General features: G+C 36.3%; 1 protein-coding gene across 1 annotated transcript in view; it reads right to left on the bottom strand.

Moving 5' to 3' along the window:
* RXFP2 (relaxin family peptide receptor 2) overlaps nt 1–12,608 on the bottom strand; it is a gene marked incomplete at its 5' end in the record, with an annotated part of 56,316 nt that extends 43,708 nt beyond the window's left edge. The window contains one exon of the mRNA XM_045978539.1: nt 12,539–12,608. Within this exon, the coding sequence (XP_045834495.1) occupies nt 12,539–12,608 (70 nt within the window). The remainder of the gene's footprint in view (nt 1–12,538) is intronic.
* Between the last annotated feature and the right edge of the window lie 1,859 nt (nt 12,609–14,467).

The following is a 14,467-nucleotide window of genomic DNA, read 5'->3' as shown; positions in this document are numbered from 1 at the left end:
ATGAGAAACCAGGTGGAACAGAGTATAATAAGCTCAATAGATGTTTAAATTAGAAAACAAGAGAACTTCAAATTGCCAGTAACATCATCAACAAGGATGGATCTCAGACCCATGTTTTCCTTGGCTGGGTGCCTTTATGTGGTTTATGAACTGAATGTTGTGTCCCTTGATGGGTTATAAAAGATATAAGGACAACAGGAAGACTTCTCTTCCAAAAATATCTCTGCTACTCACCATTAAACTGCTTAAACTTCACCTTAAGGATGAATTCTTTTTAAGTTAAAATATTGTCTTTTAGTATTTAGATACCTAACTTGTTTTGCGTGAGTTTGAGAGACTTTTCTTCTTTAAAACCTGCCTGAGCACAATGCACTCAGAGAATGATCACCATGGTGGATGAAGGGAAGAAGAACATGGAAAGAGTGCTTGTGAAAGTGAAGCCTGATGGAAACTTGGCATGAGAAATGTGGAAGGGAGCAAAGGTGGCTCCCTTTTCCCTTCTCTTGCTCTTCTAATTCATCCCTAGTCTGCTGACTGCTCTGTCAAAGGACTTTCATCGGCTATTCCTCCTGTTGCTGGTAATTCTCCCAAATTCTAGTTCCACTGACTTACAGGTTTACTTACATACAAAACTCTGCATGTGCCTGGGCAGGATGTACCTCACACAAGCTTGGGGCACCATTCACATAGACAGCTGGTGTTGAACCAACAGAAGCCAACAGTCTTAGGCTGAGGCCCTGAGTGCTTCTTTGATGACAAAGGATGAAGATCTCCTTCCCTGCCTGTGCTGAAGTTGTTCATCTATGTTCTATATTCCACTTGACCTCATGTTCTCAGAATCTCACTCGTTAATTATAATCTTTTACTTCTATATTTTAATATCCCTGTTTCTCCACCATTTTTTTAAAAAAGATTTTATTTATTTATTTGTCAGAGAGAGAGAGAGAGAGGGAGAGAACAGAAACAGGGGGAGCAGCAGTCTCCCTGCGGAGCAGAGAGCCTGATGAGAGACTCCATCCCAGGACTCCGAGATCATGACCTGAGCTGAAGGCAGACAGTTAACCGACTGAGGCACCCAGGTGTCCTTCTCCACTGGTTTTTAAATATTAGTCTTATTCAATCAGATCTCATCTTCAAAACCAACCAACCAATCAAGCAAACAACAATCAACCAACCCATCAACCCAAATTCTACTGTATCCGCAGCAGAACTGAGACCCACTTCTCTCTTCAAAATTAAATTTCTCAGAAAAATCATACAAGTCAGTGTCTCTACTTCTTCACCAACCTTTCTGTCTTCAACCCACAGTGTTTGGTCTTGGCCTTGATGCTCTGCTAAAAGTCTCCCATTGGAATCATGTCCCCTTTGTTATTAGAAGCAGTAGATATTTTATAGTCTTCCTCTTACTCAGTTCTCTGTAGCATTTGACACAGCCAACCACAGCCACCCGGCTGAAACCTTTTCCCCATGACTTTGTGATGTCTCACTGCCCTGGTTTACTTCCTGCTCCATATTCTCTAAAGCTCATATATCTCTATATATCTCATCTATATCTATATCTATATCTCTATCTCTATCTCTATCTATATCTCTATCTATATCTCTATCTATATCTATATCTATATCTATATCTCATTGATGCTTTGGCTCCTTTTTCTTTGTCAACACCCTAAAGATCATTGATAAGCATATGGTCAGAGACTTCTGAGACCATCAAGTCAATTAAAGAATTAAGAGGGACCTGCCACAAGTTACTAATATTTTAGTTTGTCAAATAAGAAAAAAAAATTTGAAACCCTAAATTACCATGTATTACAATAATGATTTATTAGAAAAATAGCATGTTATCACTAAAAATTACTCCAAAAAATTACACAGGAAAAAAGACAATCCTTTAAAGGATATACTTAGCTTTATGGAAAAAAAACTAATTTATTTACGCTTTTGGACTGGTAAAACTTTCATTCCTGATAGCAGAGGCCTGGAACATAGTGTTTGGAACTGTGTGTGAGAAAATCGAATTTGGCAATGTTATTAGAATTCTTTAGAGAGCTTAGCCCTCTGGTCTATAACTCACAAATATTTTCATTCAGTCTGTCATTTGTCATTAATTTTGCTTATGACAGGGGCTCCAGAGATGGATGTATCAAGTTCTGACTTTAAAATAAGTATGCAAACTAAAAATAGAAGGTAACTTGCTTGATTTAATAAAAGATATCTGTAAGAACTGGTAGTATATAATATGCTTAATAGTGGCTTTCTGAAGGCTTTCCCTTTGAGATTGGGAAAAGGACAGCAATGTCCACTATTTCTACATCTATTCAACACTGTAGTGGAGGACTTTAGCAAATGTAGTGAGACAGGCAAGTAAATCGATGGTTTAAATATTGGAAGAGAAGAAATAAAACTGTATTTATGAATGATATGATTGTGAACACAAAAAACAAAAAAATTACTAGTATTAGTGAATTCAGCAAGGTTTCTGAAAATTACTGTCATTTCTATATGTCAGCAACAAACAATTAGAAACTAAAATGTTCAAAAAATACCTTCTATTATAGTATCAACAGTATTCTATATTTGGGAATAAATCTAACAAAAATCTATAAGGCATTTATATAAAGTATATAAAATTGCTGAGTGACATTAAAGACACAAATAAATGGAGACTTAATATTTTAAAGATGTTAATTCTTCCCTGAATTGATCTACAGGCTCAAAGAAATTACAGTAGAAATCCAGGAGTGTGTATGTACATGCACATAGAAACGGGTACATTGTTTCTAAAAGGCATATATTTCTAGAAGGTCAGGAAGAGCCCAGTCTGTCTGGAAGAACATGTGCAAGGCAAGAGGATTCATCTGTAAACTAAGACTTATTATGAGGCTACAATAATTTATGCAGTGTAATACTGGGAGGAAAGGGTAAACAATAGACAAATCGAATGGAATAGAAAGTTCTGAAAGAGACAGACAGATGTGAACGTGTGATTTATGACCAAGTGGCACTACATAGCAGTGGTGGGGGAAAGGTGTTTTCTAGGTGGATTATATTTAAATATTAAAGGTAAACCAATAGACTTACTTTCTGGAAGATAAGAAGGGAAAAGTCTTTATGGCTTTAGGGTAGAGATTTTAAGGAGACTACAATAAAACAAATGAACAAACAAACAAAAAACCAGAAAAGAAACAAAAACATTAATCATAAAGGAAAAGAGAGCCGAATTAGACTATATTAAAACTAAGAACTTCTGTTGCAAAAAAATGAAAAAAGATACCATTAAGAAAGTGTAAAGGCAAGCTACAGAGTAGAAGATGGTTCAGAAAATTTGTAATTAGAATATATGTATGTGTGAGTGTGTGTGAGTGTATGTGAGTATGTGTATGGGGGCGGGGAAAGGGAGTTCCTACAAATTAATGAGTAAAAGACATAGAGTAAATAGAAAACGGGCAAAAAACTGAAGAGACATATAACAAAAGCGTATATACAAATGGTCCAAAACATTTGAAAACCATTAAATCTAATTAGTACATAGGGAAATGCTAATTAAAACTACAATCGATCACTACAGACTACCAGTATGGCTATAATTTTAAAAACCACCGATCCTACACTATTTGGCAAGGATGTGTGGCTATGCAAACTCTCATGCCCCGATGGGGTGTTCCTTGGAGCAAAGGTTTGGGAAACCATCTGTCATTATCTGCTAAACTCAATGCCTTGAAAACCTGATGAGTCAGCAGTTTTAGTTCCGGGCATGTGCCCAGAGACTCAGACAATATTCATAGAAGCATTCTTCATAACAACCTCAAACTGGAAGCAAACCCAAATGTCCTCGAAAATAAAATAGATAAAAATTGTGGTGTGTTCATTAATGGCTATAATACAGTATTGAGGGGCGCCTGGGTGGCTCAGTGGGTTAAGCCAATGCCTTCGGCTCAGGTCATGATCTCAGGGTCCTGGGATTGACCCCGCCTCGGGCTCTCTGCTCCGCGGGGAGCCTGCTTTCCCCTCTCTCTCTGCCTGCCTCTCTGCCTGCTTGTGATCTCTGTCAAATAAATAAAATCTTAAAAAATATATATATATAGTATTGAAAGTGAATAAATTGAATTATTCAAAGTGCCGCTCAAATGCAGGCAGCGGAGATTTCCCCTTTACTTTCTGTAATTGTTGGGTGCTCTGTCAGGAACACGCTCCTGGTAGCCCTATGTCTGCGGTAGTAAGATTTTGAGCCTTCAGCCTGTGCTGTTCTCTACATCCAAAATGCAATTTTTCTCCCTTTTCATCATTCTTTATATTCATTTCAAATGTCCTATGATTTACTGATCCCTTGCAGAATCTCTCCAAAGTACGAACTTTCTCGGGATGCCTGGGTGGCTCGGTGAGTGAAGGGTTTGCTTTGGGCTCAGGTCAGGATCCCAGGGTGCTGGGAGCCTGCTTCTCCCTCTGCCTACTCTCCCTGCTTGTGCTCTCTCTCTTTCTCTCTGATAGTCAATCAATCAATCTTTAAAAAAAAAGTATGAACTTTCTCTTTTTTCGCCCTCTTCAAAGGATCTTATACATATCTTTATTTTGGTATTTATTGCATTTTATTATAAACATTTTTCTTTTTCCCATAGTGTATTGTGCCCCACTGATGGAAGGGAACTATTTTACCAATGTTGATTCTCCCAATGCCTCATAAAGTTCTCGGTTTTTAGCACCTACTACATGTCTCAAAATTGTTATTGACATTTAAATTAACATTTTCAGGGGTAGCAGTGTTTCCATAATTGGACCACATTTACCTGAATTCCTATATGTGGAAGTGGGGAGCAGGCTGGTATTTCATGATAATCCACGTCAGAAGCATAGACCCAAGTTGAGTGTAGGTGGGTCAGATAGGACATCAATGTGTGCTAGGGGCAGATAGGATCTTTATGTCCATTTCTCTTTTCTCATTTATCTAATATCAATGGCTTCAGCTATTTTTATGTTGGCATTTTATCTTTTTTTTAAAAAAGATTTTATTTATTTATTTGACAGATAGAGATCACAAGTAGGCAGAGAGGCAGGTGGGGTTGGGGGGCAGACTCCCGGTTGAGCAGAGAACCCAATGCTTGATCCCTGGGTCCTGGGATCATGACCTGAGCAGATGGCAGAGGCTTTAGCCCATTTTAAAAAAGCTTTTATTTATTTATTTGAGAGAGAGAGAGAGGGAATGAGCAGGGAGAGTGCATAGGGAGAGGGAGAAGCAGGCTCCCTGCTGAGCAGGGAGCCCCACATGGAGGCTCTGTCCCAGGATCCTGGGATCATACTTGAAGACTTGAAATGAAGGCAGATGCTTAACAGACTGAGCCACCCAGGCGCCCCATATGTTGGCATTTTTGCTTAAGTTATGTACCATTGAAGGGGAGAGGTGGTTAGTCCCTCTTAATTTCCAGGTAGATTCTATGTAGGTGGGGGTAAGGTGGCCCACACTGACTATGCACACATAGAGCATATATGTCTGGGAGTCAGGTTATAGTATAAATAATTTCCTCATGCTTTCCTCTTTACAAAACTCTTGCAGTTCACTAATACAGTGGATAAACATCACATTACATTTGCAAAACCCTATGCTCTTTGTGAGGGCAACTTATTTTTCCAAGTAGAAAATTTTTTTTTAAAGATTTTATTTATTTATTCGACAGACAGAGATCACAAGCAGGCAGAGAGGCAGGCAGAGAGAGAGGAAGGGAAGCAGGCTCCCTGCTGAGCAGAGAGCCAGATGCGGGGCTTGATACCAGCACCCTGAGATCATGACCTGAGCGGAAGGCAGAGGCTTTAACCCACTGAGCCACCCAGGTGCCCCCCAAGTAGATAATTTTAATGCTATATGTTATAGTAAGAGTGGCATTTATAAGTGGAAGTAGGAAACAGCCATAAAGGGATTGTTTCTGAGCAAGGGAACAGAATTTTTCACCAACACTCAGCATGAGTATTATCCCTTTCCTGACTATAAGTAAGTTTACCTAAAGACTCTCTTATCTCACTCTCAGACAGAATTTAAGACTTTTGAGGGAATATTTTTGCAGTAGCCCTCCACGGAAGAATGGGAGTGAATCAATATCTTTTGAATTTCTTATATTTTGTGAATTTACATGAAAGAGAATTAAGAGTAGAAATATCTACAATAATAGATACACTATTTTTAGCCTATGTGGTTGAGCCTGAAAATCTCAGACAAAAGGGTGAGTATGAAAGAGACACAGATGTGGGTGGGGGGAGGGAGAGAAGAAGGGAGGGTAAAGGAGGGAAGAGGAATAAGGAGAGTGCCTGAATTAGCACTCTTGTCCTGCTATAGGCAAATGACTCTCTGGCATCCGCTGGCTGGACCATAATCAAACAAAAAAAAAAAATTGGTAATGAAAACCAGGGGACGAAAGAAAAAGAGGATCTCACTCTAAATCAGACGAGATGCCTCCCTAGCCATTTTGTCATGGGTTGACAGATTCTTCCAAATAAATAAATAAATAAATAAATAAGGGAGTGGTAATTAACATCAGGACTACTTCATAGTTAAATGTGCAAATCATTTATATATTTTTTTCTACCTACTAAGAGGCTGTATATTGATCATTAGACAATATGGATTCAGCTATTCCCTCGCTAAAATTTAATTTGTTCATATAATTGTCAAAATTAAGAAATTTCAAGTAGAATTAATATGTTATAAAATGCAGTGAACCCAATTAGCAGCCTGATATGCACAAGGACTATAGTAAGGAATTAGCACCTCTTGGAAAAAAGCCTACTTCTATTTTGTTGGGCTAACTGTAACACCAGTGTTTCTAGAGGTGTTATCCATAGGACAATTTTGTCAGATCACCTGGCCTGATTCTGTACAGTGCAGAGTCCTGTGCCCTAGCCTAGACCTGTTGACTCTACTGGGGGCGGAATCCTAGAATCTATTCCCTTAACATCACCACAAGTGGTTTTTAGAAACCCAGCAGTTATACCAATATTATGGCCGAGGCTAAGAGATTATTTGGTATGCTGAAGGCCAAAGGCTGGTAAAGGATAAGGCAGTGACTCGAACACAGTTCTCTTAACCCTAAGTCTAGCCTCCTTGCCGCACAGCTACCTCCCCTACCCTAATCCTTACATTCACATGGCACTTCATTTTACTACTCCAAATCTCTGGTTTGTGAGCCCATCAGTGTCCAATTTCTGATAAAGCAAAATCGGAAGAATGAAAACTACCTTCTTTTCTGAGCTTCTGCATCAAGATGTTCTGATATGAGCAAGTTCTGACTATGTTCCCCACAACTTTTCCATAGGCACAAAAAAGACTGATACTATGTTTCTTCATTAAAACCTAAAGCTCATAGCAGAGAGAACTCTCCACAAATATGAACAGAGCAAAAGCCACTGGTGTGAGAGGAGCTACCACCTTAGGTGGGATTGGATGAGCACTAGGCCTGGGCACCAATACCCTTTGTGAAAGGGACTGAATGCAGCAGGTGCGTGGACCTACAGGGCCAAGATCCCGATAATGAGTGGGGGATGGAATGGCTCTGCCTGACCACCCAAGGTTGTGAATTGGATATCTCCCTGCCCATGCCAGCAGAGAAAGAAACAGTAGTGCTTTGCAAACTGAACACAAGATTCGGAACTGGTAAAAGTCGCAGGATTTGAACATAAACTACATCTCAGATCTGAACACTTCAGTGGGTGATGTCGAGGCGATGATGGGATCCCTCCTAGGGAGAGGAATGCAGGAGGAAAGTCCCTCTGACTTTAGGAAAATGTCCAGGGCTTCAGAAAAGGGAGAATTCATACCTGGGAAATTAGATGATGGTGTTTTAAAAAGCAGTTTAAATCTGTATGATCAAAATTCTCAAAGAAATAATGCAAGGCATAATATCATGAGGTAGGAGTGGAAGTTTATAAAACCAGAACAGACAGATTTAAATACAGTTGGAATTATTGGAATGGAAAATATCATCACCAACCTTTTTTAAAAATCTGTATGGATTGAGTAAAAAAATTAACTGGAATTACAGAAAGGAAGAAATAGTTAAAATGATCTCTCTCTCTCTCATTGAACACTTATTCTAATAATGCAGAACTTCCCTGGGGAAAGAAAATAGTCATATAGCACCGGGGAGAGTCATGTGGCATGGGACAGTTGGTAATCTGAATAGGGTGATGGCTAATACAGATCTATAACACCTTAAAAGAAACCCATTGGAGAAACGTTTATTTGAGAATTTATAATTTGCTTTAGAATCTAGAAAGTTAATATGATGCATATGCTATAAATGAGATAGCATTCCCTGCTGGGTGTGGGGCAAAATCACATAATCAAACACATTAATATTTATCTGCATCACAATGTGTGAAATTTTTCAATAAAATGATAAGTGAAGACTCTACATGGCTTACAGTCAATTCTGACAAAAGAGTTCATACCTTCCAGATTTCAGAATTGTCAAGCAATCACCATGGACCTAAAACACGAGTGCACGGTGGGGCTGAAGTTATAAGGAGACACAATACGTGTGTGCTTGTGTTGGGACATGTGCTCTAGCAATGTGAGCCAAAGAAATGAGGACCGCCGACCAGGCCAGGAGCCACTAGGACCAGCCACAAACAACAGCAAGGAGACCAGGGCCTCAAAGGGGGACAAGACAGATACACAAAGTCCTGGACAGGAAGCTCAAGAGTGACAGGAGGCGATGAGAGGTGAGGCATGCTTGAGGAAGGAAGGAATGGAATGGCAGATGGATTCTAAGGGGAAATGACCAGACTGATGCTAACAATCAAAGCAGTGTAGGAATTAGGGGGCTTGAGATATGGAAAGTAGGAAGCTTGAGCTGGAGAAGGTAAGCGCTCAAAGAGCGAGAGAGTTGAAAAGTGGAGGCAGCAAGATGAGAGAGAAGAGGTTTCAGAGGCCAGGGAGCTTGGAGGAGACCACAGTGAGAGGCTGAGATGGAGAAATGACAGCAAGAGAGGCTGGGCAGGCATCTGAGATGGATGTGTGCAGAGGTGAGGAGAAGAGGGGGTAAATGTGGTGGGAGGCGAATCTAAGCAAGGGTCCCCTGTGGGACTGCAGGGGATGGGGTGGGGGAGGCCCTTTTGGGAAAGAGAGAGGTGTAAATAAGAACAGAGGTAAGGGCAGAAGCCAGAAGAACAGTGGGGAGAAGGAGCAGCATAAGACAAGCGGTCTGCCATTTTATCAATAAAGCCAATTCCTCAGTTGAAATTGCTTTCTAATCTTATGATGTTCAAAAATTTATTTAGTCACAGGAGCATAAATAAATCATTTTACTTTGATTGGAAGACACTCTTCTGAGGTATTTAACACGGTTGAAATTATTGCAAGTTTAAATTTTTTCTGTACATACTCAATGACTGAAGTATGGAGTGAGAAATTGATGGGTGTGAATAAAGCATAGAAGACAAGTATGTTTTTCATTTTCAGATAATTCATGTAAAACAAGCACATTAATTTTTTTCTGATGAATGTTAAATTATGTATTAACCAAACACATAAAAAGTAAAGCAAGCCACTTTGGGTTCTTAAATACTATATATGTATGTAGAAATATATATATATAGTATAAATATATGTATAAATATAAATACTAATATATATAAGTATATTTATATATTGTATTTAATATGTATTCCAGAAAATGTGCATTTATCATTATATAATTATGTACACAAAAGCTATTCTTATTTAACTGAATTTTATTCAGGCCACAGTTTTCTAGGATAAAAGTGTACCATTTTTCAATACTAACTTATTTGAAGGCATACCAATTTTTTTCTCTAAAATCCAGGTGACAGCCAATTTTGTTAGTTCTAGTAAGAGTCGTTAAAACTCCTAGCATATCTGGTCATATTTGTTTGTAATAAGATGAACAAATGAAAAACGTCTGGTTCAGGGTGTTTTTACTTAGTGCCTTTAGAGAGAACATATCTCAAATAGCTTTCCCTTCTGGGTTTCTGATATTTTCCCTCTTGGCTCACAGTGGGCTCCTTTCAGCCTTCAAGCAGGTGAGTTTCTTTTTCATTAGTGGTGCCTCGTTAGTCTCTCTGTATGACTGGCCTGCAGTATAATTGATTTTCACAGCTCCCGGCAGCATGATGTAATTGTGTGAAATTAAAATTTAGTTGAAAACCTTTTCTGAAGTCACAGCAACCAATCAGAAGTGACATTACTTGGAAAAAGCAGCACCCAAGCAGAGCTTTGAACTTGTCCACTAGGGGGCAGTCAAATACTGCTCACTCCAAAATACTGTTCAGGCCCCCATTTCCAATGACTCCATATTTTGAAGGTTAGCAAGTTATTTGAGTAAGTAGCAACTGGTAGTTACCGAGTAGCATTCTAGGCTTTCATGCTATTAATTTCCCATAGAAGCCCGTATTTTTTGGTTGGTAATATTGTCCATAATTAGTCCACAAAAAACTTTTTTGGGGAAGAGGTGGTTTGAAGCTGGTTAATAAGGATACCCAGTGAATAAATTGATAAAATACATGTACGAAGTTATAAGAAGATATGTTATCTTTACTTAACAGTTAATGTCTGTAGCTTAAGTTAGTCAGTATCATTCATCCCTTAGGCATTCAAGGGTGATCCTAGCCAGAAGAGAAAAGATAATAGCAAAATGTCTACATTTTCCTTTTGTTTAGCTGTGGCCCAAGAATCTAACACAAATATTTGAGTAAATTTAAGAAGCAGTCTGTGCTCTTACATAATTCTGAATGACTTTTCTTTATTATAGGCTAACTGCTTTAACTATCTATAATTTTATTGTGAAAAAGAAGTTTCACTAATTATATAACAAGTGATTATTATTTTTATAAAAAGGAGTAAGATATCAAAGCATTTAGTATGTCTAACTTTGAAAATAAATAAGTTTAAATATAAAGGGTTAAATTGGCAATCAAAAGTAATGTAAAATCAGAAAATGAAAATTTCCAGGTAATTACAATTGAAATATTTATCAGGTTGGTACTACAGATCTGAAATACGGCATAGAAATAAAATCCAAAATCATCTGTTTAAAATTTCTTTCCTTTTTTAAAAAGAATACCGTTACATTGTGGTCAACCTTAAAACATTATTTTAGGGATAGATGTTTTTCATCTCAAAGATTTTGTTTTTCAAAATCAATTAAATGCATTCCCACAAGCAAAAGCAGTACTATAGTAAAACTGGTTAACTATAGTTGCAATCCCTGTACAGTTAAGAATTAAGGGTACAGATGACCTCTACAAAGTGTTTTGGATCCAAGAATCTACTTCTTAACTTCTATTCTTAAAAATCATACTAAATTGAATATTGCAAATGTGCATAAGATATGAACCAAAGGAAGACCTTAAATCAAAGAAATAGACTGTTTTCCACAACTATATTTCATGTCAAGTGAGTTCATATATTCTTTAAGAAACACGTAAGATCACACTTAAATGATAACTTATATTTTCATATAAAAGAGTTAAAATTCCAAAATAAAAATCATGCTAAGTGTATTAAAATAATATTTTAAAATAATTTCAAACAAAATTTTAGTATTTCAAATTCAAACTAAATTTAATATTTAAAAAATCTTTTGTTAGAAGTTTGTAAAGAACTGCTCATAAGTACTGCATTTTATTTCGAGATTAAAAATGTTCAGTTGAGTTCATTTTGAGTTTATTAAAAACCTATAACAAATTTCACAGAAAATAAAAATAATTTCAAATTCTAACTTTTACTCTCAGAGTTTTATCAAAATTCTTTAAGAAAAACTATGAACTTAAACAGATATTTTGAATAATAATAATAATAAAGCTCACATGCCTTGGGTCTTATATATAGATATAAGTGTACAAGCTCATAACAAAGCAAGTCTATATTTTTCTTTAAAACTATGTGAAGATTAATTTTTTTTCCTTAACTTTACAAGAAAAATGCCACTAACTTGAAAATTACCAGCTTGGCTGAAATAAAAATCTTTAATAATTAAGAACAGTAAAGAGAATTATCTAAAGAGGTATGCATTTGTACATTTATAATAATTTTATTTTATATAGGTTGGTCCTTATGGACAGCTTCTGATTTTTAAATTTATTTGTGGCTTTCATTTTTTTTTTTTTGCAGTTCCCAGTTTAACTATGTTAACAACGAAACATAGCAACTAACAGTTACATACATTTTATGAAGCTATTTCAACAGGTTGAAGTTTCATAAGGCGACATTTTAATTTATTAATTTGTCATACTTTTGTTACAAATACTAAAAATTATTTTCTCCATTATAATTGACATGTTCAACATTGTTTTTTTAAAGTTGTTTTATCTACAATTTTAGTAACACATAAAAGCAAGTTTCCATGAAAAATTTGTTGCTAGGATGGGACTATAAGCAATTAGTGATCATGATAATGATAGTGTAAACTAGATGTCTGTTTCTCAAACACTGCATTGAGTCTATTATAAATATGTTAGAACTAAATAGAAATATTCTATTTCCTATTCTTTTGGAATTGCACTCATTTAAGCGAGAAAGTAGCAGCCTTACCTTTGATATCTATCAGGACGATGAAATGAAGTAGAAGGAACATTGCAATCAGTCTGAGGCTGAAGAGATGTTTAATACCAGAAAAATAACAATAGGTTTACAGCAATTGAAGTATTGGATGTATCCTCCTTATACCTCCGAAGGAGTTCTGATATAGTAACTTCTGTCCTCCCATGTGTCTGAGCATGCTCACAGCTAGAACCTTACTGGCATGAGGGGAGACAGTCTTGTCACTAGCAGCCTATCTTTTTCACTCTTTCTTTTCTGTTTCATTTTATTTCAAACCTACAGTTGTATTCTTGGTCGTTATTTCATTATAGGATGGACAGAGAGGCACAAAGAAGACTTTGGAATTATTAGATAGGAAACATTTTATTTAAATCATGTAAGAATTGTTTCCCCTCGAAGCATGTAGTGCAATTTGCTCTTACTTAAAATCCAAACATACACAGTTCTTATATACGAAGGGATATAGATTTTCACTGGATAGGTGATGAAATTTTGAGCATGTTTTTTAACGCAAGAAACAAATGACAAAAAGCTACTTACTGACAAATACACAGAGAATACCTATGTAAGTGCACTTAAATGTTTTCAAATAATATCCAGAAAGATAGTAATAATGAAAATATATGGCCTTGGGTTTAATAGTCACTGTAAACCATTTTTGTAAAACAATATTTTAAACATTTACTTCCTCTATAACCATATTCCTTTTTTGAAGTGGATAATTTTATTTTTGCTTTCAATTCTTGTTGAACGCCTATTAGAAAACATGAATTACAGCTTAGTTCTTACATCCTGAGAGCGGCTTCTAACGCAGCAAAGTTAGTGCAAGTTCAAGTATAGGAAGGGAATTTTGGTTGATTCTAACATAATCAGAAAGACTTCTACAAAAGTTTGTTGTAGAATTTTGTTCTCAGAGTATATGTTTTACTAACTGAGAAATGCCTATGTAGACATGCAAAACAGTTTGTAGTCTTGATTTGGACAGAGGATTTTGTAGGTGAATGATACGGTTCTCTTACATATTATAAATCGTTAATGATACTGTTTGAAAAACTATTCTGTGATGACTGGATATTGTTGTCACAAATCATAAGACAAGGGGTTTTCATCGTGCTTTCTTTCATTCCAGCCTTTGAGAGAATAAGGATTCAAAAGGAATTTGAAAGAGAAAATATTTTATTGATCACATAATGTATTATTTCTTTCTCTTTTAAGAAGTGAGCTAAATTCTCCAGATACATTTAGATGTGTTCTCTCCTTTTTCAAACCAAGAAAGCAACAAAGGAATCAAGTATAAGATGAGAAGAAAAAATTCAAAATCTTTTCTTACATTTCAGGCACCTTCTTTTCTTCACTAGCCCTGGAGTCTTTTCAAATAAAAATTGCCTTACTTCACTTTAGAAAAATCAGGGTGATCAGTTTTTCTTATATTTTGTGTTCTGCTGTCAAGTGGATGGATGCTGGTTTCTGGTATTGAAATATTGAGCATGAGTTTTTAAGTGTAAGAAAATGCCACGAATTGCCCATCACAGATTTGAAGTTTAAGTATATAGTTCATGAAAATACAATTTTTAGAGAAAGAAGAAATGTCAAGATTTCAAAGAATTTACTAGGCTCCTTCATGAATACTAAGCCTTGGAAATAGATTTAAATTGCTAAAAAGTTGAACCACCAACCCTTCATGTTAGGCTTTTCAGAACTAATCTTTGAAATATTAACACACACACAAAATTCAGAACTCAGTAATTACAAATAATAGTTAAGAACATCTCTGGTTTGTTACTGATTTCTAAAGGCAAAAAAGGGCAAGTATGGAAACATTTTTCAATTAACATGTTTTAACTTCGATTTATCTAGTGTGAACATTCAGCCTTTTGAACTGAAACTGAAATGGTTGAAATGTGCACAAGCTATAATGTA

Source organism: Meles meles, chromosome 14 (genome assembly GCF_922984935.1).
Source record: "Meles meles chromosome 14, mMelMel3.1 paternal haplotype, whole genome shotgun sequence".
Taxonomy (NCBI): Eukaryota; Metazoa; Chordata; class Mammalia; order Carnivora; family Mustelidae; genus Meles; species Meles meles.
The sequence above is the reverse complement of the archived record's forward strand: the minus strand, read 5'-3'. Positions and strand labels throughout refer to the sequence as shown.